This window comes from Pseudorca crassidens, chromosome 6, assembly GCF_039906515.1.
Source record: "Pseudorca crassidens isolate mPseCra1 chromosome 6, mPseCra1.hap1, whole genome shotgun sequence".
NCBI lineage: Eukaryota > Metazoa > Chordata > Mammalia > Artiodactyla > Delphinidae > Pseudorca > Pseudorca crassidens.
The window spans coordinates 24,856,484-24,881,047 of record NC_090301.1 but is presented as its reverse complement, the minus strand read 5'-3'; the positions used below and the strand labels follow the sequence as shown (position 1 = coordinate 24,881,047).

The following is a 24,564-nucleotide window of genomic DNA, read 5'->3' as shown; positions in this document are numbered from 1 at the left end:
CACAGTTTTGCCTTTTCCAAAATGTCATGTAGTTGGAATCATATAGCCATCTCACAGTCCCTGGATAGTTTGCTCTGTATTTTCAGTCTTTGTCCTCCTTGCTTTTCAGTCTTTGAGGATTCTGCTGACATATCCTCTAACTCAGAGATTGTTTCCTCAGCCATGCCCAGTCTACTAATAAGCCCATCAAAGGCAATCTTCAGTTCAGTCACATTGTTTTTTGTTTGTTTGTTTGTTGATCTCTAGCATCTCTTTTTGCTTCTTTCACTTTTTTAAATATTGATTTATTTTGGCCATGCCAGGTTTTAGTTGCGGCCCGCAGGATCTTTAGTTGCAGCGTGCGTACTCAGTTGCGGCATGCGGACTCTTAGTTGTGGTATACAAACTCTTAGTTGCAGCATGCACGTGGGATCTAGTTCCCTGACCAGGGATCAAACCCAGGCCCCCTGCATTGGGAACGCAGAGTCTTATCCACTGGACCACCAGGGAAGTCCCTGGTTCTTTCTTAATATTTCCATCTCTCTGCTTACTGTGACCATCTGTTCTTGTATTCTGTCTACTTTATCTACTAGAGCACATAGCGTATTAATCACAGTTGTTTTCAACTCCTGGTCTGATAATACTTGCCATGTCTGGTTCTGATGCTTGTTCTGCATCTTCAAAATGTGTTTTTTGCCTTTTGGTATGCCTTGGAATTTTTTCTTGACAGTCAGGCATGGTGTGTTAGATATATAAAAGGAGGTGGTGTAAGTAGGCCTTTAGTAATGTGGTGAGGAGACAGGAAGTGTTCTATAGTCCTATGATTAGATCTCAGTCTTTTAGTGGGCCTATGCCTCTGAACTGTGAACTCCACAAGTGTTTCTCAGTTTTTTTATCTCCCCCTTTCGGTGGGACAGGATGGCTAGAGTGGGGTGGAGTTGGGTATTTCCCTTCCCAGGGTCAGTAAGGCTCTGATAATACCTAGCAGGTTAGGCTCTAGTTAACTAATTTCCCCTGAGGGCAGGCCTTTTAAGAAGAATGACATGCATTTCAAAATAGTTCCTTTTCCCCTCTCTCTGCCAGAAGCCTAAGGGGATTTTTCTCCCACATTTACTGTGGAGATTCATTGAACTTCTGGAGGTAAATCCCACAGTATTATGGAGGCTCCCTTATGACTGGGTGCCCCTGAAGAGTTGTTGATTTTTCAGTCTCTTCAGCATTTTTATTTATTGTTAGGACAGAGTGGTGACTTCCAAGCTCCTTACATGTGGAACAGGAAACCAATTCTATGAATCTTTTTGTGACACCTGCCCCAAACACATCTAAATACATAATATTCAATCATCCATTATTTATCTTATGCATTTTTGTGTGTGTGCCAGGCAGGGTGCTAGGTGCCGGGAACATAAAGAAGGACAAAATGTAGTCCTTGATCTTATGGGGGCTAGAGTCCATTCTGGGAATGTCTGTGACATTTACTACCTGTACTACTTTTTCAGCATTTATAAGGCTTGGGCTAGGAACTGTTAACTTATAGTTCTATACTTCTTTGTAAAACACAGTACAACAACTTAGTAAGAGTTGGCAGTCAATAAAGATGTGCTAAGTGAATATTTTTTTTATTATAAAATCTAAATAGTGAAGTAGATAAATTTGTCTCAAAACATTTTTGTAGGGCTTTCCTCATTCCATCAGCTACTTGCACCAAGTAAGACTGGGTCTGTTCAGGGTCCCCAACCACAGTGGCTCTCCCAAGGCCCACCTTCTGCCACAATCAATCTAGTTCTGAAATTTAAAACAAAACTTTTTTTCTATAAAAATCTATTTCCCTTGTTTCAAGTTTTCTAAAAACCTGTTCTCTCTAAGTAAAAGCTTTGGTAAATAGTGGGCAGTAGCAAGACAAGGTGCAAATGTCTGAACTCTGAGGTGAAAGAACTGGGTCAAAATTCTCGCTTAGCTGTGCGGTCCTGAAAAAGTCACTACATTTCATCACTTACAAAAGGAGAAAGGGCTTCCCTCGTGGTGCAGTGGTTGAGAGTTCGCCTGCCTGCCGATTCAGGGGACACGGGTTCGTGCCCCGGTCCAGGGAAGATCCCACATGTCCACGGAGAGGCTGGGCCCGTGAGCCATGGCCACTGAGCCAGCACGTCCGGAGCCTGTGCTCCGCAATGGGAGAGCCACAACAGTGAGAGGCCCGCGTACCACAAAAAAAAAAAAAAAAAAAGAATTGGAGAAAAATAAAGCTAATGAAAATGTACATAATTATGAATTTCTTTTAAAAAGGTTTTATTTGATTATATTCCAGTGTTTGGAAATTAGAATTAAAAGGTAGCCCACTGCCAAAACGCTCCTAGTTAGTTTTAAAAACTCATATAAATATCCTTTGTTCTCTCTCTTTGAACCAAGACATTTGCTACTTATAAATAAAAAAAGGTGAAGAAATAACCTTTATACACTCAATTCCCCTGAGCAAAGAGTATCTAAGAATCATAGAGTGAGATGGGTTTGTTATTTGCATTTTTCTCTAATTAAGGTTGAGACAAGCCTGTAAATTAATTATACTCACCATTTAAGCCAAATTTAAATACCACAACCTCCAAAAATATTTAAAAAACCTCTGCATCTGCTCAGAATCTTAATAAATTCATTTTTAATTTAAGTATATTTGCAAGAAGGGCATTTTTTTCCCTGGAAAATGCATTACAATGTAGGGACTTTAAAAAAAAACTTTTATTAAGCAGTTTCATTTTTAATAATATTCTCTTAGAAACATTATATAGGGCTAGCATTTTACACTAATTTGACTCAGTCCTAGAAAATAATGGCTCATTAATATTTATATATATGTATGAATTGTCACTAATTTATATTTATAATATATATGCTTGTATATGTAACAGAAATTATAACTTATAAATTATACTGTTCTATCTCTTATTTCTATTTTCCCATACTCCTTCAAATATTCAGTTTCTACTAAATGTACATTTTTTTATAGATACTATGGAATTTATTTTGTTTTTAATATTTTTAAGATATAGAGAAAACTGTCAAATATATATATTATTTAATATTACACTTAAATGATTAAGAAAAAAGTTTCAAAAATATGCTTATATAACTGCCAAAGTGAGAATATAGACACATTTCATCTTTTGATTTTTCATGTAGAACTGCTGAAATGCATCAGGATTTTGAATCAGATTAAATAGTATTTAACCTCTGAGAAAAAAGATATATTTTTCCAGGCCAAGTGTAAATTGCACAGCTTTTTCAATTGCAATACAAGTTCTATGATTAGATTTAGTACAAAATCAAGTTTCAATTTAAGAGCCAGCTGTAAATATATGCATATAAAATTGCATATGTAGTATGTTTAACAGTCCTAGAAATAGCTTTCAGAAACTATCAAAGATTTGAAAATTTCATTTAACCCAGAATGTCTGCTTTGGCCCAACAAACATCTTAAAATACTATTCTCTCAACTTCATTTTTAGTATTCTCTATCTCACCCAGCTAAGATTTCATCAACTAAAGACAGCAAATATGTTATATTTTACCACAAATGTAGTTTTACACAAAATTCAAACAGAAAGAGAAATTAAGAAGTTATAACACCGTATCTTACTTCACTGCTTGTTTAGCTGACATGTATTTCTTGAAGGTGCAATTTCTTTGAACCTCATGATAGTTAGTTCTAAGTATTCTGAATGTTGTGCTTCATAGTTTTTTCTTGCCCTCTGTCCCAAGTAGGGACACAGAAAACAAAACAAAACAAAACAATATTTTGTTAAATGAGAAAATAGTTATAGGATACAAATACTTGATATAGGAATCTTACTTATTTGTCCACCATTTAATGGAGTTACAAATATATCACTTATTTATCTTAAAAAGCTATTCAGGAAAACTTAAATTCAGGCTTGTTCTCCCTTTCTATATAATCCAATTAAAATATGTGTACAATTGAAATAGATATGCTGATTTAGAAAATGTTGCCCTCATATTTTAGGTAAATGTGAATATAATACATGTGGACCCACCTTTACTATGCCATAGATGTTTAACTTAAATGGTGTTTTCCTCTTCAATTTTTAATGATTCTAGAATATCACTACTTTTCTCATCTTGATTCCAATCAATCTTTCCAACACAATCTCACACAAGTCATTCTATCTGGTAAGTAATGATCTAAAAACAAACACGAATAGGCAGTGATAGCTACTATTTTTTCTTTTTTTTATAGCCACACCCTATAAAAAAGAATCTGTGCCCTCGGCAGTGAAAACACAGAGTCCTAACCACTGGACCACCAGGGAATTCCCGATAGCTACTATTTAAGCAAACTATTCAATAAAGCATTTTCTAACCCAAAGAAATAAAGTATTTTGTAAATTATCTATTTTAAGAATGAATTTTTCAGTGTAGGGTTTTGCTAAATCATACTACACAGCAGAAAGTTTAGCGCAGGCAGAGTTCAATGTGAGTGAGTAGGATATTGAAACAACACAAAACAAATACAAACCTCCACCATACACTGTTGGATTTAATTTTAGTCATCTGCTTTGAACTGCCAGAGAAGAATAAAAGGTAGGTCTTGAAGCTAGAAGTGGGCTGAAATGTAAATATTTCAGGATTTTATATTGAGCATGACTAGTTGTTCATTCTTACCGGAAACAGCTATGAAATAGGCAAAAGCAGGGTTGCTTGTTGCAACCTGAAACTCATTATTGCCAAGCATCATCCTTGATTTACTGTAACAAAACCATGCTGATGAAGCCAAGGTCTTAGGTTCCAGTGAGCCAGTCTGCATCTTGCAGTCTCTTATTTGCAGATTTATCTGCCTTTCTGCAAATATTTGTCCTTAGAAGAGTAACTATGCGTAAGTATGAAAATGAAGTAATGTATAATAGGTCCATTACCAGCACGGGGAAAATGATGCAAATTTCATGTCCTATGGAGAGTGGTTGAAAAAGCAACATCCTCATACATGAAAAAAAAAATATATATATATATATACACATATATATAATATATATAAAATAAAAGAGGATTATAAGTCCATAGCATTATAAAATATTATTAACTAAAAGACAAAGATAATATTTGAATTTAAGAATAGGACTTTTCTTTAGTAAAGAAAAAATGAACTATTTATATGATTTCTATAAAGAAATAACACGTTTTATTTTTCAAAAATAGACAGTGTTAGATGGCACTGTTTCTCATATACTCAAAAAACTCCCTATAGCTCTGTCAAATATACAATAAAAGAAGACTTGTTTTTTTCAAAATTTGTTGCATTCCCATTGCAACATGTGTTATTCATTACCTGAGAGTAGATACTTTTAAAAGATTTTTGCTTTAAAAAACTATACTTTCTGACTCTTTCAAAGTCATTGCCTTTTGCTACCAATAACAGAATATTAATGCTGCTCTTTGAAAAGATATCTTAATGTATCAATTTATTTTATTTATTTTTCAGTAATAAAAGACATGTTTAATCATTAAGATTTAAGGTTTCTAGACTGCAGCACACAGAAGTCCAATGAATTACTGGCATTGTAGTATTCCAGGTCAATGGATCAACTGTTAAATAAATGTATCTCTTCATCTCTTCTTAACATACACTTTTTCAAAAACAATTTGCAAACAACTAAATTCAAGCCACAGATTAAAAGTGATTACCTATTAGAACAATGGTTGAAGATAGGTATTAACATTCCTTATATATACTCTACATTATACATCACACTGCTTTACACTTATTTGCCACTTAAAAATTATTTGCTTAAAGTGAATATATAAAACAGAAAATAAATTTAAAGTACAAAAGCTAGCAGGTCAGGCACCTTGTTAGAAGCTCTGAGTTACTGAATGCCAGTAGTAGCAATGAAGACCAATGGGATGACAAAGGAAAGAAACCCTCAAGAATTTTAATGAGGGTAAAAGGTCCAATGGTTCATTCCCATTACTTGCTATATTTCATCTTGTTTTAGAGAGTTCACAAAGTGTAAGACAATAGTGCAAAATCTGTGATTTTTATGCCTTGCTGTTTTCTATTATAAGCCTTAACCTTGTGACGGTGATAAAGTACATAGTAAGTAAGTTTTAGGGCCTTTTTCTAGCCAACTATACAGTGTCTCAGAGGTCTAAATTTAAGTATCATTAACTAGATTTTTTTTTTTCCCAAAAAAGAAATATAAAAACTTGAGGTTACAACAAAGCTGGGTTAAAAGGTGTATACAGAGATAAGCATCAAGTTTGATATAATAAAACCATCTTGAAAGAAGGCATTTCAAAGTATTTTAATAACCTATATCTAACAAAGATTGAGAAAGTATCTACAAAACATTACAGGGTTGTTGGGTGTTTTTGATTATATATAAGCACATCTTCAATCCAATTTCAAAGGCCCACTTCTGCTGTGTTCTTGAGATCTTGGGAGATATACTAGATAAGATATTTTAGTAACAGTGAAAGAAAACAAACCTATCTAGTTTAAGAAAAAAAAAGGGAAATCACTTCAAGGCTACTATCAAGTTCCAAGAGTATCCTATTGACCCAATGGCTGTAATGCAACCAATCTTCAGAAGCAGATTGGAACCTGGAAATGAATGGCTTCCTCATTATTAATTTGGGGTGAACGATCTCTTTCTCTGGTCTCTATGTCATTTTCAGTGTGTTGGCTCCATTCTGCTGTTTTCACAGCTCTCTCTGACACTCAAACAATGAGGAAAAAACAGCTGTGTTCTGGTACCCAAGTGGTCAAGAAGTTAACTAATATACAAACTGAATGGTCTTAGTCAAAATTCCAAATCCTCATGGGAATGGATTCTGATTGACCCAGCCTGTGTCTTATGCCCACACATGTGACCTGTGGAGCTGTCACACTGAAATAACATGAGGAGGGTCCCACATATTTATCTAGGGAACATACCACATATAAAACAGCGATTTATAATTATTATTAAATATTAAGAATAACACATTTGTCCATTAAACAAAGACTTAATGAAAACCTACTACATTTTAGGCACCATTCTAGACATTGACTATTCAGATAGTAAAAGTAAATAGAGTATATGGTTAAACTGCTCTCGTGAATCACAGAAACTAGAGTGGTTTCTTACAAAGCGAACAACAAAAAAACACTATGACCTTGCTAGTAGAGACGAAAATAAGGATGGAAAATATTTTTAAAACAAAAATACTTTCTTAATTTCTTAAAGACAGAAATAAATTCCAAAATGAAATTTAAAATCCCTATCTATGATGTCTTTCTAAACACCTTATAGATATGGGTCATTCTTAGAGGAAGGGAAATTACACATCTCTATAAAAAGCGGCTCAATGAATTACAGTTCTATAAATATATGTGAGGGCTATGTAATCCATAGGATAAGTTAATGGAAGTTTACTATTCACTCATACAATTCAAAATTTATCATAAATGATAGCATAATGCAACATAACTAGATTTCCTTTATACGGGCTCTATTTATTGCAATGTGTCAATATCGAACAGATTATGTACTTTGGAAGGAAGCTACTAAAAACACAAATGAACCATAATGTAGTTATCAGAAGGAATTAAATTTTATATTAAACAGAGAGCTTTTAGCATATTCTAAGGTATAGTTAGAAATAATGGCTCATCCAGTGCAGTAGAATGAAGATTTCAGCTAATAGTCCTAACTTTCAGGGACTCACCAAAAAACAGAGAATGGGAATCCAGAGAGTTCTGTCCTAGGACCACTTGTTGGACTAACACTTGTCAATCTCCCTTGACTATTTCATCTTATCCCCAAATGCTAATTTGTCATTTGGGTGCTGATGTTTCCTAGATATTTATCTATATTATAAGGGTCTCTATCTCTCCAATTTAATATTTTATTCCATCCCCCAATTTATCTTCATCCACACTATACTATAAGTTCCATGAGAGGAAGAACCCTGTTTGATTCATTTGAACGCATGTGTACAGTATCTAAAGCAATAACACTAGGTACACATTTATTAACTCTGACTTAGGGCCTTCTTTCTAAGCCTTAACTTATATTACTCCCATTGGAATGCCCTCCCACCCACCCACTTTGTGAGCCTCTATTCATTTTCTCATGACTCAATCTAAGCATGTTTCTGATGAAATCTTTCCTGAATCCTTCAGAATTACCCATTCCTTTCTTTGCCCAACACCCACACTTACCATTAACACAAGACCATGCTTTCATTCTGATTCTGGCTTCTTATTTCAGTCTTGGCAACTAAAAAATTTTGTATGTGCATATATATGTATACATGCACACACACTCATACATGCAGTAATTATCTATTACACATCTGTAACCCTCTACAAGACTGCAAGATTGTTGAAACCAAGAACAATAGATTACTTGCTATTGTATCCTTGGGCTAAGACCATTTGCTGAGTAAATGAATACATGTCACAATTAGAAATGATTATTTTCCAAAGGAACAAAGTATAAGCTCTTATTAGTAAGTCAAAAACAAAACCTATTATAGTTATCATTAAACAAACATTAAAATTGAGATATGTGCATGAGTTAGTACAAAGTTTATATGAATTTTTAGAGATGCTTCTTAGGAGCCAATAATTACTTTTTTAAAGAAATAACTTATTTCTTGCTCCAAGTACAAATCTTGGTCCTCCTTATTTTATTCTTTCCCAAATCTGTTCATTCTATTAACTTATTTTTTTTTTTTACTTCAGTATAGTTCCTAAAAATGTAGAATATCCAATGGTATAGACCATGATGCCCAAAGATTTATATGCTACTTTCATATTTCTAAGATTAAAATTGACTAAAGTCAATTTTTGATCATTCTGTTACCTTATAAGAGATTAAGAATGATAAAATAATAAAATATGTAATAAGACAATTTTATGTTATTTATTTTAAAGACTGTCATAGTACTCATGTTATTTTTTGTTAAGCCAGTGAAATCTAGAGCAAACAAAGCAAGGAAAGAATAAGAAGAAAAACTAACATCTTAGATTGCCTTTTAAAATTTTCTCATATTATTCTGTTCTAATAGACCATTTAACCCATTTCCTCTGTTTTAGAATTCAGCTCTTACTTTTCCTTTTCTACAACATCATTGAGTTTCTTGGCATTTCTAACTAAATCTACAAATCAGCTCATATACCATCAAGTTTTTATTTTGAAGAATAAATTCTATCTGAAAATAATCAAGACACGTTAGAATCTTGCAAACAAATTTTAATAACTAATACTCAGATGCACTGCTATGAAGAGGTTGTTCTAGGATAGCTTGTATGTGTTCATTTCTTGAAACGGTAGTCCAAAATAGAAAAAACTAAGTGCTAAGTTCTTTTTAGGTCTTCTCACTCAAGGCTTCAGATAAATTTTTACTATCTACTCTTGATAAACAAAGATGTCATAATTAAACACCATAGCTAATACAAGCTACATAACCTGTAGAATTAGAGTTCTATCAACCAAACAATACTATATGGAAACACCTTGATATGGAAATTCCCTATATCAATACTAGTATGATAGTCATTTTAAAAGCAGATATCATGTCTCATAGTGTTATTTAAGTTTTGAGGTGGTACATTTTCTGAGGTTGTTATCACTTCTAGACGTTTTTATTACATTCAAAGTATTTCAAAAATGACTGTTTTTTACTTCTTATCTAAGTATGGAATGATTAAAAGTATCATAGTTCTCTAATTTACTATCTACTAAATAGTTTACTGTATCATTATTCAAAACATTATTTACATCTTTATTTATATAAGACAGTGCTCCTGAGAAGTCTGTAAATAATATTGAAAATAAGATTGAATATATTCTAGGGATGCTATTATTTAAAATAATCTTATTAATTCTTTTATGAAGAATAAATTATTAGTTATACAAAACACTGCATCCTCATCTCACTTCGTCAAAATCTCTTTGAAGTTCAGATTTTCCTATACCTGTTCCGGATGAAGCAAAACTTAAGAAACTGTAGGCATTAAGTACTAATAACAGGTTTAACAGAATAAGGATAAATGAGAGCCCCAAAAACAAGTCTGTAAAAGGACTCGTCTCTGGGTAACTTCATATATGCACGTGTGCGTTTATATGCATGCATATATCAACTTATATAAGTACTTGTGATTTCCTATGACTCTCAATAATTTGTTGGTTTTCAAAAACTGATGTCATTTTTCTTCTAAAGTTAACAGTATTACTCTCATTATGGTAATATGAAATAGTTTAAAATTTCCAAAGTGACAGAATGGGGCAGAAAAGGAGATTACTAGCTAAAGTTACCAATTCTTATCTGATTGGTCCTCTGATGCTCCTAGCCCACAGTCTAAAGTTTTCCTCTTGCCCGCCATTCAGAAAAAGACACGCTTGCTAGAAGTCATGTCCTACACCCTGACAGAATCTTCTATCAATCTTAGGGCAACAGTAACTGTTCTAAACTAGGGTGTCAATCATGATGCCATTGGTACTCTTTTTCTTTTCCTGGGTGTGCCTTGGCATCTCTTCTCTTCTACATGTCTACAGTCATGAACACTGCCAGGCAGGGCAGACGAACATAACCATCAGGTACAAAAAGCTGGTCTGTCTTTTGCATTGTGACACCACTGTGCATTTACAAAGAAAGAAGAGAAAGAGACAGCTTTACCCGCAGGAAAGAGAGGTCCCGGTTGTGCTCGATGCTGGTTATCTCCAGGTTGCCCATGACTACCTCACAGTTCTCATAGTATTTGCGCAAGGCTCGGTACTGCTGTTCCAGGTCAGAGAGAGAGCTCAGCTTATTCTCTGTTCCTGCGCACACTGCCAAGACAAGAAAAAACATGGGAAGTTATGTAAACTTTATATGACATGCACCATGACAATATTTCCCTCAACTCTCTTCCACAACAATCTACTCCAATTCCCTGAATTAAAATATTTTGAATGTTATTAAGACCCATAACCCAAACACTGATAAATATCTTCACTTTTATTTTTTCCAGCTTTACTGCATTATAATTGACATATAACATTATGTAAGTTTAAGGGGTACACATGCGGTATTGATACAGTTATATATTGCAAAATGATTACCACCATAGCATTAGCGAACATCACCATCATGTCACCTGATTACCATTGTTGTTGTTGTGTGTGTGTGTGTGTGTGTGTGTGTGTGGTGAGAACATTTAAGATTTACTCTCCCAGCAACTTTCAAGTATATAATACAGTATTGTTAACTATAATCACCGTGTTACATCCAAACTTATTCATCTTATAACTGGACGTTAGTACTTTTTGACAAAAATCTCCTCATTTCCTCACGCCCAAGTCCCTGGTAACCACCATTCTTCTCTTTGTTTCTATGAGTTCAGCTTCTTTAGATTCCACATATAAGTGACATCATACATTTACATTCATAAAATGTATGTACTAACCACAGAGAGTAAGAAAGCATGGGTTCCACAGAAACATATAGCAAGGAGATAAACTTAAAATAATCACATTTGCTGTGGGCATATAAAGCATGTAAATACATTTAATTTCACTCAAACAAGATTTTCTTTCAAATTTATAATTACCCTATTTTCTACCTATGGAAGTAAATCAAAATCAAAAGATGATAAAAGTAACAATTTTATTGAAAAAATATTTTTGTATTGCAAAGTAATCTGATCTTAGTAAATTTTCTACAGAATTAAAACTTATGCTTTAAGCCCTCAAAAATGCTATCTTTTAAAATAAAAATATTAAACAACTTAGACTGAAACATTTATAAACATACACTACAAACAATATGTACTGAATTATAAACTTTTATCATATCAACTGTGTCGTTGTATATTCATTAGTGTTCTGAGGTAAAATAGACTGTTTGTTAATAAATGTTCTCAATCTGTCATCTTTGGGGGGTGGATTTTGAATGTTTATATATAAGCTCAAGAGTATACACACATCTGTGTTTTTTAGGTTGTGTGTGTATGTATCTTTCCTCTCCTCCAGAAGTCAGAGTTTTAGTTATTACTTCTCATGGTTTGCATAGCTACCTGAACAATTTAATGCACCAACTCTACCATTTAATGCACCAATTCTAATCTTCAATAGACTGAAAAAACTCTATTATGATAAGTGTGTAAAGTTAAAAAAATGAATTGTGAATGAAACATCTTTGAGTACATTACATGGTATACACCAAACTTAGGACAAGATACATGCAGTAAACACTGAAGACACTAGAAAAAGAGCTTAGTAATGATGTCAAATATACATTTGTGTGTCATCTCCACAGGAATGACAAAGAAGACATGAGGCTTGATGTGGTGCTCAAGGGGATAAGTTTCAATACAGAAAGGAAAAAAAAAATCTAGATTGGTATATTCTAAATAATTAGGGTCACCATAAAGCCTGTTTTTGCCTATTGACACATCAAAAATAACAAAAATCTGGATCTAAAAGTCTTGAAGAATAACATAGACCTCTAATCATAGTGGAATTTCATTATAAAAACCAAAATAAAACACAAACGTTTCTTGTCTGGATTTCTAAACCTCATCAAACAGTATATTTTCTAGAAATACTTTTATAAGTGGAATTGTGTCCCTCTAAGAGATATACTGAAGTCCTAACCCCTGGCACCTGTGAATGTGACCTTGTTTGGAAATATGGTTTATGAAATTAAGGTAGGATGAGTACGTTAGAATAGGCTCTAACCCAATATATTCAATGTCCTTCTAAGAGGAAAACACCCTGTGAACATCAAGACGCACAGGGGGAAAGCCATGTGACCACAGAGGCAAAGATGGGAGTGATGCAGCTGCAAAACAAGGGATGCTAGCAACTGATGGCCAACACCAGAAGCTAGGAAGAGGCAAAGGAAGATTCTACCATGGGTCTCAGAGGGAGCTTGACCTTACTGACACCTTGATACTAGACTTTTGGCCTCCAGAACTGTGAAAGAATAAATTATTATTGTTTTAAGCCATCTAGACTGTGGTACTTTGTTAAAGACGCCCTAGGATATACAATCTTCAGGCTCTTTCTACCTGAAATCTCACATTTAAAGAAACATTAAAAATCACTTCCATACTCCAGGGTTCGATTAGTTTATCACCTTGAAGTTACTCTCCCCATTCTCCCTTCTGAATGTCAGAGTCCTCATACACCATGCTGGAACTCATTTGTTGCCCTTGAGAATATACTTTTTGTAGTGATAAGGATGGATACAAAGACTTCTAGAATCCTCAATATCCATCCTCTTCTTCCTTCACAGTAACAGACTGCACAGTTTTAGCTGGGCTTGTGGCCACCCCAAATAAAGATTACATTTCTCTGCTCCTCTTGGAGGTAAACTTTGCAGGGGACTAAGTTCTAACATATTGTATGACACTTTCCCAGAACTTTATTTAAAACATGGTTGGAGCCTAACTTTGACTCCTTTCTTTCCCACACCTTCCTCCAATCTGCTGCCTGGAATGGAGATGTGATGGTTAAAACTTGAACCGCCATCTTGGAGCATAAGAATGAGGCACACACTAGAGACTGGCTGAGAAATGAGCTAAAGGAACCAGGATTTTCAAACAAACCTGTTTACATGTTTATTAATCATGTTTATTATCATTAATATCAAGATAATAGTGAAAAAAAAAGATAATAGTGAATATTGGTCCTGGCTGCTAAAATATTATACGTAGGAAGGATTAAATTCAAATTAAGTTATATGCTTCTGACCTTAAGTAATTTTAACTATTCTGTCTTGTTGTTTAACTGAATTTATTCCAATCGTAATAAAACTACCAAATCATTCTTGATCATCTGAAAATTTTACTGGTTCTGTGGAAGTTTCCCTTATTACTAAAACTAACAAACATTATGAAAAAAATAAACTTCTATTGATAAGTACAGTAATATTCAACATAAGCAGGAGAACAAGAAGCAATTGATTCTGGTATATGATCCTTCTCCATCAAGATCAAAGTCCCACTTTTTTTTTTTCAATAAACTGTAGAGACTCTAAAAAACACTCCTGAGCCACAATCTTTATTTTTATTGCTCACAGCAGCTTTATAACTTGTAAAATGTCTCCTGAGAAAAGGTATAATTATATGGGTTTATGAAATATAGATTTCAATTATTTTAAATTCCAAGGAGGACAAGCTTATATTTTAATGCAACTACTGATGGGGGTAATTAAGCATCAATTAAGAAACTTGTTCACCATTTCTAAAATGTATATAATGCCACATTGCAATTTATGTATCGTTTATGTTGTACAAGTTTCTTTCAGTCGGAAATAAAACCCACACTTTAATATCAATATGTAAAAATCAATATCTAAACATCTAAATGAAAAGATTTCTAAAATATTTAGTGTATTCTGACCTTTTCTATAAAAGCTTAAACAAATTTTGGGAGAAAATCTATCAATATAACTGTAATGCCTATGCATTTTTTCATGCTTCTCATTCTGCATATATGAAAAGAATATATAATATTAAATTGTTCTTATTAATTATTATTACAATAATCTGTTATATAAGAGACCTACAAAGGCTATAAACTCTTTGAAGACAGATGCAATATATTAATCATTATTTTGTATCTGCTGAGCTGTATAGCATAGTGCTTTGCAAGAAAGTTTTCTTTTTTTTTTACATTTATAAATATATTTTATTGCATGCATTTAGTTTCACATTTTTGGGGTAATTCAATTTTTATGTGGAAAGCTTAAAGAAAATTTGAACAAAGTGAATAATTTAACTTTTACCCATAGGTGACTGCCCATTTCACAGAGGACTTCTCGCTGAATTCTGCAATTTTTCAACTGATGGGACTCAGTGATGTTCTCTCAGTAAGTGGCCCATCTGTACTCATTTGCTGGTAGCCAAGGAGGGGGCGTGGTTTCCAGTCACGTGGTGAGGTGGCCTGCAGCTCCTAAAGGGCAGAGACCATGACTTTCTCTCTAAAGTCTGGTGTATAGTAGGTGCCCCATAAAGTGAATGGGTGTGACTGAGTTAACTGATTAGCCACGCCTCTGGAAGACACTGAGTGTTTGCAGGAACTGGCAAAGAATAGGGACCCCTGAGATCCCAGAGAGGGGTAAGAGGACCCCTGTCCGGGAGGTTCCACATTGCAGAACCTTTGAGCAAGTATCTGCATTTCCCACTGGTTCTGTGCGCACAGGAATTTAGCTGAGTTGTTATGAATTAGGACTGACCCGGATTCTAATCTGGTCTCCACCTTTTGGTTAACCGTGTACTCAGGGACAGATGACTCTCCCTCTCTAACCCTTAGCTACTTCATCTTTCAAGTGGGGTAACAATACTACCCTCGAAGGGTAGTAAGAACCAAATGAGTTATTTAATGATGTTAATTGCCATAAAAACAATTATAATTTGTATTCAGAAAATAACCCTCAATTCAGAAAAGTACCCATGTTCAATAAATGATCAGCTGTATTTTTATATACCATATGAAAAGAGAAAATTGGAATAAGTATATTTAAAAATATTTTTCAGTAAAAACAAAAAATCATACAGTAAATAAATTCTAAATAATCAGAATACTCTATTCTCCAAACATTCTGATTTTTGGAGTTTTTACTATACATGGTTCCAGTTAGGAAATATTTTTGTCTCAGTGAGACTTTCCTTTATATTTATGTTTGAGTCAAGCTATCTATAACGAGTATAATACTCCTCATAACTTTCATCTTGAAAGACGGACTTGATTTTAAAAGAACTAGTTTTGATAGATGCATAAAAATCATTTGTATTTCTCTTCATGAAGCCTTCACTGAATGCCTCGCAACTTCCATTTGTCAATCGATTGTACAATCAGGCAATGTATACAAGACAATGCTTAAACCATCAAGTTTCATTGATTTCACAAAGCTGTTTATCAGACAGAATTGAAAAATCTCTTTCACCAGCCAAAACAAGTTTAACAAAATTCAGCCCCCTTTGCCAACACTATTATCAAGTCCTTAAACTAAAAGCTTACAATAATCAAGCTTCAGAAATCCCAAATTTACATGTACTCCCTAGAGTTTTCATTTCAACAGTGACTCCAGGAGTAAAGCTATATGTGAGGCCTTAATAAAATCACCAATTATTCTATTTGGTATTGATTCCATCACAAATGCAGCTATAGTTGCAAACATGGGCTTTTTAGTCTTAAGATTTACATCCAACAGTGAGTGAACTACATGATCCTCATTCAGTAAAAAATTAAGACTATAATTAGGAGTTTGTAGCAATATAAAAAGGTTGGTTAACAAAATTATTCATTTATTCATGGGGCAAATATATTAGAAGCACAAAGAAGAAACATTAGCAATATCCATATTAATACTAAAAATCAATTATTGCCTCCACGCTTACGGCTGTGGAAACCAGCACTCCATTTGCTTACTCAAGATGAAAAGAGGGAAAAAAAATTAAATCAAAATATTGCCTGACTTTCGAATCAAATGCCTATGTGAGATATTAAGAAATGATTATTTATTTAGCATCTACTGTTGACCTAGTATCATGAAAAAAATGTATATTGATTAAAATGCCCAAGGTCTTTTGTAAGGGCTCATGAAGTTGTACATGGCACCTAGTAAGGAAAGCAGCAAGCAGTGTATGTAAGTTATGTATATATTGTGTATGCACCATTCAGGGACTGTCTGCATAAAAAATATTTGGTAACGTGATAAAAGTTCTCTAATTTTTTTTATCTGATTTAACACTAAGTACTTTCTCTTTCAGAAATGTTACCATAATAAATACACTTTAGTTTAATGTACATTGTGGGGCATTTAAAAATCATTAAAAAATATAAAATAGTTAAAGAGAATATCAGAAGTAGCATACATTTTCAGTGACTATTGAGTGCTATTATAGTTACACAAAGAAGTTTTGCAGCTCTATGTTCAACATATATATTGAAATGGGGCCAAATTTGCTACTTCCTCTACTATAGCCATTTAATCCAAGCCATCAAGGCTATCTACCCTGGACTTTGAAAGCAGCCTCTTAACTAACTTCTTACTTTCCCTACTTGCCCCTGTTAATTCTTTGCATAGAGGCCAGAGTGATCTTTTTAAAAACATGAATCATTCACATCACTCCATCACTGAAAACAACCCTTGGCTTCTAATCACATTTCTTATAAAATCCAAACTTCTTACCATAGCCTGTAGAACGTATATTCAGATCTTTGCTTAAATGTCACTCTTTCAGAAAAGCCTTCTCTGACAATCTTATCTAAAATAGATACCAGGTTCCCATTCATCATGCTCTGTCTTCTTTGCCTTCTTTATTTTTGTTTTACTGCTAACTGAAATTATATTATACACTTGCTTGTTTACTTGTTTATTATATGTCTCTACTTTAGAATGCAAGTTCCATCGTCAGAGGCCCTTTCTCTGCTCAACACCTAAAGAGAAGACACATAGCAGACTCTCAGTCAATACCTGTTGAATAAATAAAATGGACCTTGGAGAAATAATTAAGCCAGTATCAAATGCTGGTCCTCCTATTTTTAAGAGCTGAATGAACTTGAGCAAGTCACTTTGTTACTTGGAGTTATGTGGAATGAGCACTGGGCAAGGGCAGTGAAGGTCAGGATGTCATTGCTCCAACATTTCCTAGCTGTGTAAATTGGGACAATTATTTTCTTCTCATTGGGTCCAATTTTCTCTTTTATGTTTCCTTCCAGCTCGAAAATTCTGTAATTGAATTTATTTCTAAAATACTTATTTAAAACCTACTCTACACTGTTGGGAATGTAAATTGGTACAGCCACTATGGAGAACAGTATGGAGGTTCCTTAAGAAACTAAAAACAGAGCTAACATATGAACTAGCAATCCCAGTCCTGGGCATATAGCCAGAGAAAAACATGGTCTGAAAGGATACAGGCACCCCAATGTCCATTGCAGTGCTGTTTTCAATAGTCAAGACATGGAAGTAACCTAAATGTCCATTGACAGAATGAATGGATAAAGAAGATTTGGTACATATATACAATGGAATATTACTCAACCATTAAAAATGAAATAATGCCATTTGCAGTAACATGGATGGACCTGGAGATTATCATACTAAATGAAGTCAGACAGAGAAAGACAAATATCATATGACATCACTTATATGTGGAATCTAAGGAAAAAAATGATGCAAATGAACTTATTTACAAAACAGAAACAGACTCAGACTTAGAAAACAAACATAGTTATCGGGGGAAGGGTGGGGGACGAGGGATAGATTGGGAGTTTGGGACTGACATGTACACATCGCTATATTTAAAATAGATAAACAACAAGGACCTACTGTATAGCACAGGGAACACTGCTCAATATTCTATAATAACCTAAATGGGAAAAGAATTTGAAAAAGAATAGATACATGTATATGTATAACTGAATCATTTTGCTGTACACCTGAAGCTAACACAACATTGCTAATCAACTGTGCTCCAATATAAAATAAAAATTTTTTAAAATGATAAATATAAAATAAAACCTACTCTACACTAAGTAATGAGTTGCATTCAGTGGGTGCTTTTAAGGAGGTCACACTGTGGCAACATCATATAAAGTTATAAAGTTAAACACTTATCAAATTATCCAGCAATCCCATTTATAAGTACATCCCTAGATAAATGAAAATTATGTTCACATAAAAATGTGTACGTGAGAGTTTAACGGAACTCCACTCAAATTCACCAAAAATTGGAAACAACACAAATGTCCTTCAATGGCTGAATGCTAACAAACTATGGTATATCTATTTCATGAATATCTAGTCAGCAATAAAAATGGACAGATGATTGCTATAGCAACATGGAAAATTCCCAAAGGCATTATGCTGACTGAAAGAAGCAGGCTCAAAAGGCTAAATACTATACGATTCCATTGGTATGACATTTTGGAGAAAGACAAAACTACAAAGGATGGAGAACAAATCAGTGGTTGCCAGAAGATGGGTATCTGAGAGAGAGGGTTTGACTGAAAGATCATGAGGGGAATTTAAGAGATGGCAGAATTCTTCTGCATACTGACTGTGGTGGTGATTACATAGTATACATGGGTTAAAACTCAGAGAACTGTACACCAAAAAAAGTCAGTTTTACTGTATGTAAATTAAAACACACACACACTCAAGTTGGCTTGTATGTTTAACAGAGTTAAAAATGCCCCTTTATATAAATCATAAAACATTCTTAATATATTTGTTCTTAGGCATTTTATACTTGTCATCTTTGAATAATTTTAGTTACATTTTTGAACTGCTTATTATTATTACATATTTTTAAAACTCTTGATGACTCTGGTATTTTTTTTTCCCCCTCAAAACTTGGCTACATTGCTAAATCCTTGTAATTTCTAATTAGTTTTCTTCATTGAGGTTCTTGATTTATCTAGTCTTCAATCATGTTATTTTATTTTGTTTTTTTTGGCTGGTACTACTTAGACTTTCTAGACAATTTTTTTCAATTAATAAGCATAGTTGTCAATTCTATCTCTGTTCCGATCTTTACAGAAATGTTTTCCTTGGCTCGGCATATATTTTGTTATGTTATATGTTCCAGGGTCTGGCTTTACCAGGTTTTTATTTTAGATTCGAATGTTGAATGTTGCTATTTTTTGCTATCAATTAATGCTAATTAAATGTGCACTAATTTTGAAATTATTAATGAGTTCCAAATACTGAACCATTCTTATATTCCTGGAATGAACCACACTTAGTAATCATGCATTATAACATTAATATACTTCTAGATTTATTGTTTTTATTTGTACTGTTATTTTAATATTAAAAAATATCTATCAATGATTTAGAAATATTTGTACCAGATGTCATCACACACAAAGTGATAAATAATGGAAGTGGGTTTATATTTTATAAAATTTGCACTCTATATAATTAACTCTAAAAGTAGTAAAGAAAAAATTTAACATCGAGTAGGAAATTTGGTTTATAATTTACATTGCATAAAACTGTAGATAAAATATTTTCAATCTAAAAATCAGTATCTTTTTTAAAAAAATAAGTGACCCTATAGTATATTCTCTGAATCTTTATCTTCTACCACTCTTTTATTGACTCCCAAAGTGACAAAACAGGAATCTGCTGAAATCAACTAAATCACTTTCTAAAGGATTCTTGAGCCAAATGAAAAGGGCATTTGGCATCATAGACCTTCACTAATAGAGTTGTAGCTAGGGAAGACATAGGCATTCTATAATACAGGCTGATGAAAGGCAAGTCCATAGACTATATATACTGCTATGTGCTGCTCCATCTAAAATTTAATTGAGCTGTATTTTATCTCTGTTGTTTACTTACAACAGTCCCTAAATGCCCTCAAAGATGCTTAAACGCTAAATTATATTGCAAAGGGAAAAAAGCTCATCATTGTAGACTACCAAAAAATGATAGATGTAAATATCGCACATGATTATCTCCTGTTCATCAATGATATGTTTTGTGAGTGGTCTATTCTAATCTAGTCTTCCCAATATAATAGGTTATACTTGTATTGTTTATTTAGTATTTCAAAGATAAGCTTAGTAAAATTAAAATAATTAAAAATTATTTTAAATGCATTATATGGGTCATCAAAAACTGACTTGTAACTGCTTGAATATAAATTTTAGTTCCTGTTCTTTATTGTTTTTCTGCCTTTACATATTTTATATTTTCTTAAATTATATCTCAAAAAATTCCTATGTTGAAAGCTGAAAAACATAATAGAAAGACTTTACAGATTTAGAAATTACATTTCTGTCATCTATTCTTAGATGAAATAATATTCCCCTTACCACTATCTTGTCATAATTCCCTCCCTGCCCTTTTTGTCATTCTTCACACCCTCTTCCCTTTCCCCACACAAAGAGTCCTTCTTATTTACTTTGTAGTATTTCCTTTTCTGTGGAAGTGCTAGGTCCTTAACTTTAATGTAGGTACTGGACTTGACAAGCAATTAAAGCAAACAATTTCCACTCATCAAGACTTGCCAAATTAGTCATCTGCCATCTGCCCCATCATCTGGTTCTCCTTGAGGTCTTGCTGTGAATCTGGATGCACTCGCTCAGATTAAGAGGGACAGTGCCAACCTCCAACCTGGTAAAATGCCAGCGGGAGCTAAGTACGTAAACATTAGCGACCATCTTTCTTCCCTAGATTATCATGCTTTCAACCACCACTTTGCATGTAATAAAGACCAGTCTGTTTGTAATGGCTTATCACTGTGAGACATTTACCATTCACTGTAATTAAAGTGGCAGTCTGTGGGATTTTTTTTTCCACTTAGAAATATTTTAAAAAAGATGGACATCACTTGTGAGAAACAATTTCCTGGGAGGGCTGTAACAGTAGTAAATGATATTACTAATATACCCAGTAGCAACTACACCTGAAGAAACACCACACCTTACAAATATTTTATTCAGTGAGCCAGGTTTCTGCATATCTCTGCCTAGGTCCTCATTCACTTGTCAAAGAGGGCAAAGAGTAATTGTTCTGACACAGACAAGATAGACATATTTTTGATAACTAAAATATATTCCATTTAAGCCTGATGACTTAATTACTCTATTACTGAACATGTGAGTTTTTAATTTTTTTCTTTCATTTTATTTATTTAAGGTATTTGTTACCATAGTTTTGAGATATTACCAAGACATTACACTACTAATATTACTAGCAACTTCCCTACTCATTCCATGATCTCATGGGTTAGTTAACAGGGCATCAGATACTACATAGACAGTCATTTAATTTGGAATGTTTTCCCATGAAAGTTTCACTAATCTTTGGATTTAAAGATCTGATATCCTTTGAGATCCTATTTTCATTTCCTTTGGATATTTACCCCAAAGTAGGATTGCTGGATCACACGGTAGTTCTATTTTTAAGTTTTTGAGAAATTTCCATATTGTTTTCTGAAACAGTCTGGGTTACCAGGGTCTCAGGGGTGAGAGAAATGGGGAGATGTTGATAAAATGATACAAATCTCCAGTTATAAAATGAATAAATTCTGGGGATCTAATGTACGCATGATGATTATAAGTAACACTACTCTATTACATACTTGACAGTTCTTAACAGAATAGACCTTCAATGTTCTCACCACCAAAAAGAAATTATAATCATGTGATGTGATGGTGGTGCTAGCTAACATTATAGTGGTAATCACTTTGCAATATATAAGTGTATAAAAGTCACACATTGTACACCTTAAATTTATCCAATATTATATGCCATTATATCTCAATAGAGTTGGAAAAATAAAAGTTTTTAAAAAGATCTGATATCTTATTTGGAGGCTTTATTATAATGAAGCAGCAGTTAAAATCTTTAATAAGAAATTGAATGTAAAAGTTCAACTTTCTAATGGAATATGCATCATTCAATATAACATCTAAAAACCAAGGTAATGTTTAACAACTTTTTTATTATTAAAGGACATGACTTTAGAAACATCTTTTACATTTAAGAGAAATACTTAAAAATACATATAAGGGGGCTTCCCTGGTGGCGCAGTAGTTAAGAATCCACCTGTCAACGCAGGGGACACAGATTCGAGCCCTGGTCCGAGAAGATCCCACATGCTGAGGAGCAACTAAGCCCATGTGCCACAATTACTGAGCCTGCACTCTAGAGCCCGCCTGCCACAACTACTGAAGCTTGTGCACCTAGAGCCTGTGCTCCGCAACAAGAGAAGCCACTGCAATGAGAAGCCCGCGCACCACAACAGAGTAGCCCCCGCTCGCCGCAACTAGAGAAAGCCCGCGCACAGCAACGAAGGCCCAACACAGCCAAAAATTAAATAAATAAAATAAATAAATTTATTTAATATATATATATATAAGGATACAATATTTACTACATAGTGGTAACATATTTGAACTTTTCCTTGTTATGGTTTTGTCAAAAGTTTTAGGTAATGATAACGAAGGAATAAATGCCAAAATGTGTTACAAGTTCCTTAGTTTACTTTACCTAAGACAATTCAGTAATACAGGTATCAAAAACAAAACATTCAACACTAAGCCATAGGAGTTCTATAACATCAGGTTCAATTTTAAAAGTAAAGAATAATCTATGATTTCCTTTGATAATATAAAATAGGCTGGTAACAAGAAAAAAAGACGAATTAAAGGTTTAAAATCATTTAATACTTGCATTGTCATTTTAGTTCAATGTGAATTTTTGAGAGCCTGTGCAAATAAACATAATTGCTCTATATTATAAAAATAGAAGTATTTATATTCGTATCTGGCAAGGTTCATATGTACAAAAAAATTATCTAGAAGATAACTTAAAAATTTAAACTAAATTACTGTTTACTTAGAGATACAGGTGGAATGGGAATAAATACTACTATTTTTAATCCTATCACAGCACAGCACAAATTTGATAAATTTTTAAAATTTGAAGAATGCCTTTTCTGAACATGATTCATTTTTAATTCCCGACACAAAAATAATATGTATTTTAGGGTAAGTTTTAGAAACAAGTATCTTTTATTACAGACTTCAGATTTCTACTGACACTTTCTGCCAGGATAAAATAGAATAGATTCTCTGTTACAGTCTTTGCAAATGTTCAGTTTTCAAATATATTTGCCACCTGACTAGATCTTGTAAGGAAAACAATGCAAATCAAATAATAACTATAGAATCTGATTTTAAAATGCATTACTTTTTTGAGGGACAGTCTCATGTAATTGTATAATTTTTATTGTTATGATTTCAAAAAGATAAAATAAAATCCCTCAATAAAATCAATTATTTTTCAAAGATACTTTTTAAGAATATATGGGAGTGGGCTTCCCTGGTGGCGCAGTGGTTGAGAGTCCGCCTGCCGATGCAGGAGACACAGGTTCGTGCCCCGGTCCGGGAAGATCCCACATGCCGTGGAGCGGCTGGGCCCGTGAGCCATGGCCGCTGAGCCTGCACGTCCGGAGCCTGTGCTCCGCAACCGGAGAGGCCACAACAGTGAGAGGCCCGCCTACCGCAAAAAAAAAAAAAAAAAAAAAAAAAGAATATATGGGAGCATGTATATGCTTATGTGTATAAACATATTCATTGGGAAGGAAATAAAATATGGTAAAAATGTTTTCTCTCTGATTAGATTCCCAGATGACACCTATTTTCCTTTTTTGTTTACCTGTAATTTCTAAATTTCTAAATTCTATAAAGAATTTTTGTATGTAAAAGGCAAATTTTATTTCAGGAAGGATATATACATATTTAATTTTTAAAAAGATAAGATATTTACTCTATGCTTTGCCATTTTTTTTATGGGAATGTGTATACTAATTCCAGTTACTATTAACACTTTTGATAATCTTGGAATTTTATAAAACATTAGCATTTTATATAAAAACATTATCTTGATTTTAATACAAACTCTTGAGAAATTATATTTTAAATCATCTGAAAGAAAAGTAGAAAAATATATTATTCTAAAGATAGAATATAAGAGTTACCTGGAAAAACTAAAAATAGAGCTACCATGTGATCCAGCAATCCCACTCCTGGGCATATATCCAGAGAAAACCATAATTTGAAAAGATACATGCACCCC

At 33.5% G+C, this 24,564-nt stretch overlaps 1 protein-coding gene across 1 annotated transcript in view; it reads right to left on the bottom strand.

Moving 5' to 3' along the window:
- ERBB4 (erb-b2 receptor tyrosine kinase 4) overlaps positions 1-24,564 on the bottom strand; it is a 1,112,967-nt gene that overhangs the window by 674,843 nt on the left and 413,560 nt on the right. The window contains exon 2 of the mRNA XM_067740710.1: positions 10,651-10,802. Within this exon, the coding sequence (XP_067596811.1) occupies positions 10,651-10,802 (152 nt within the window). The remainder of the gene's footprint in view (positions 1-10,650; positions 10,803-24,564) is intronic.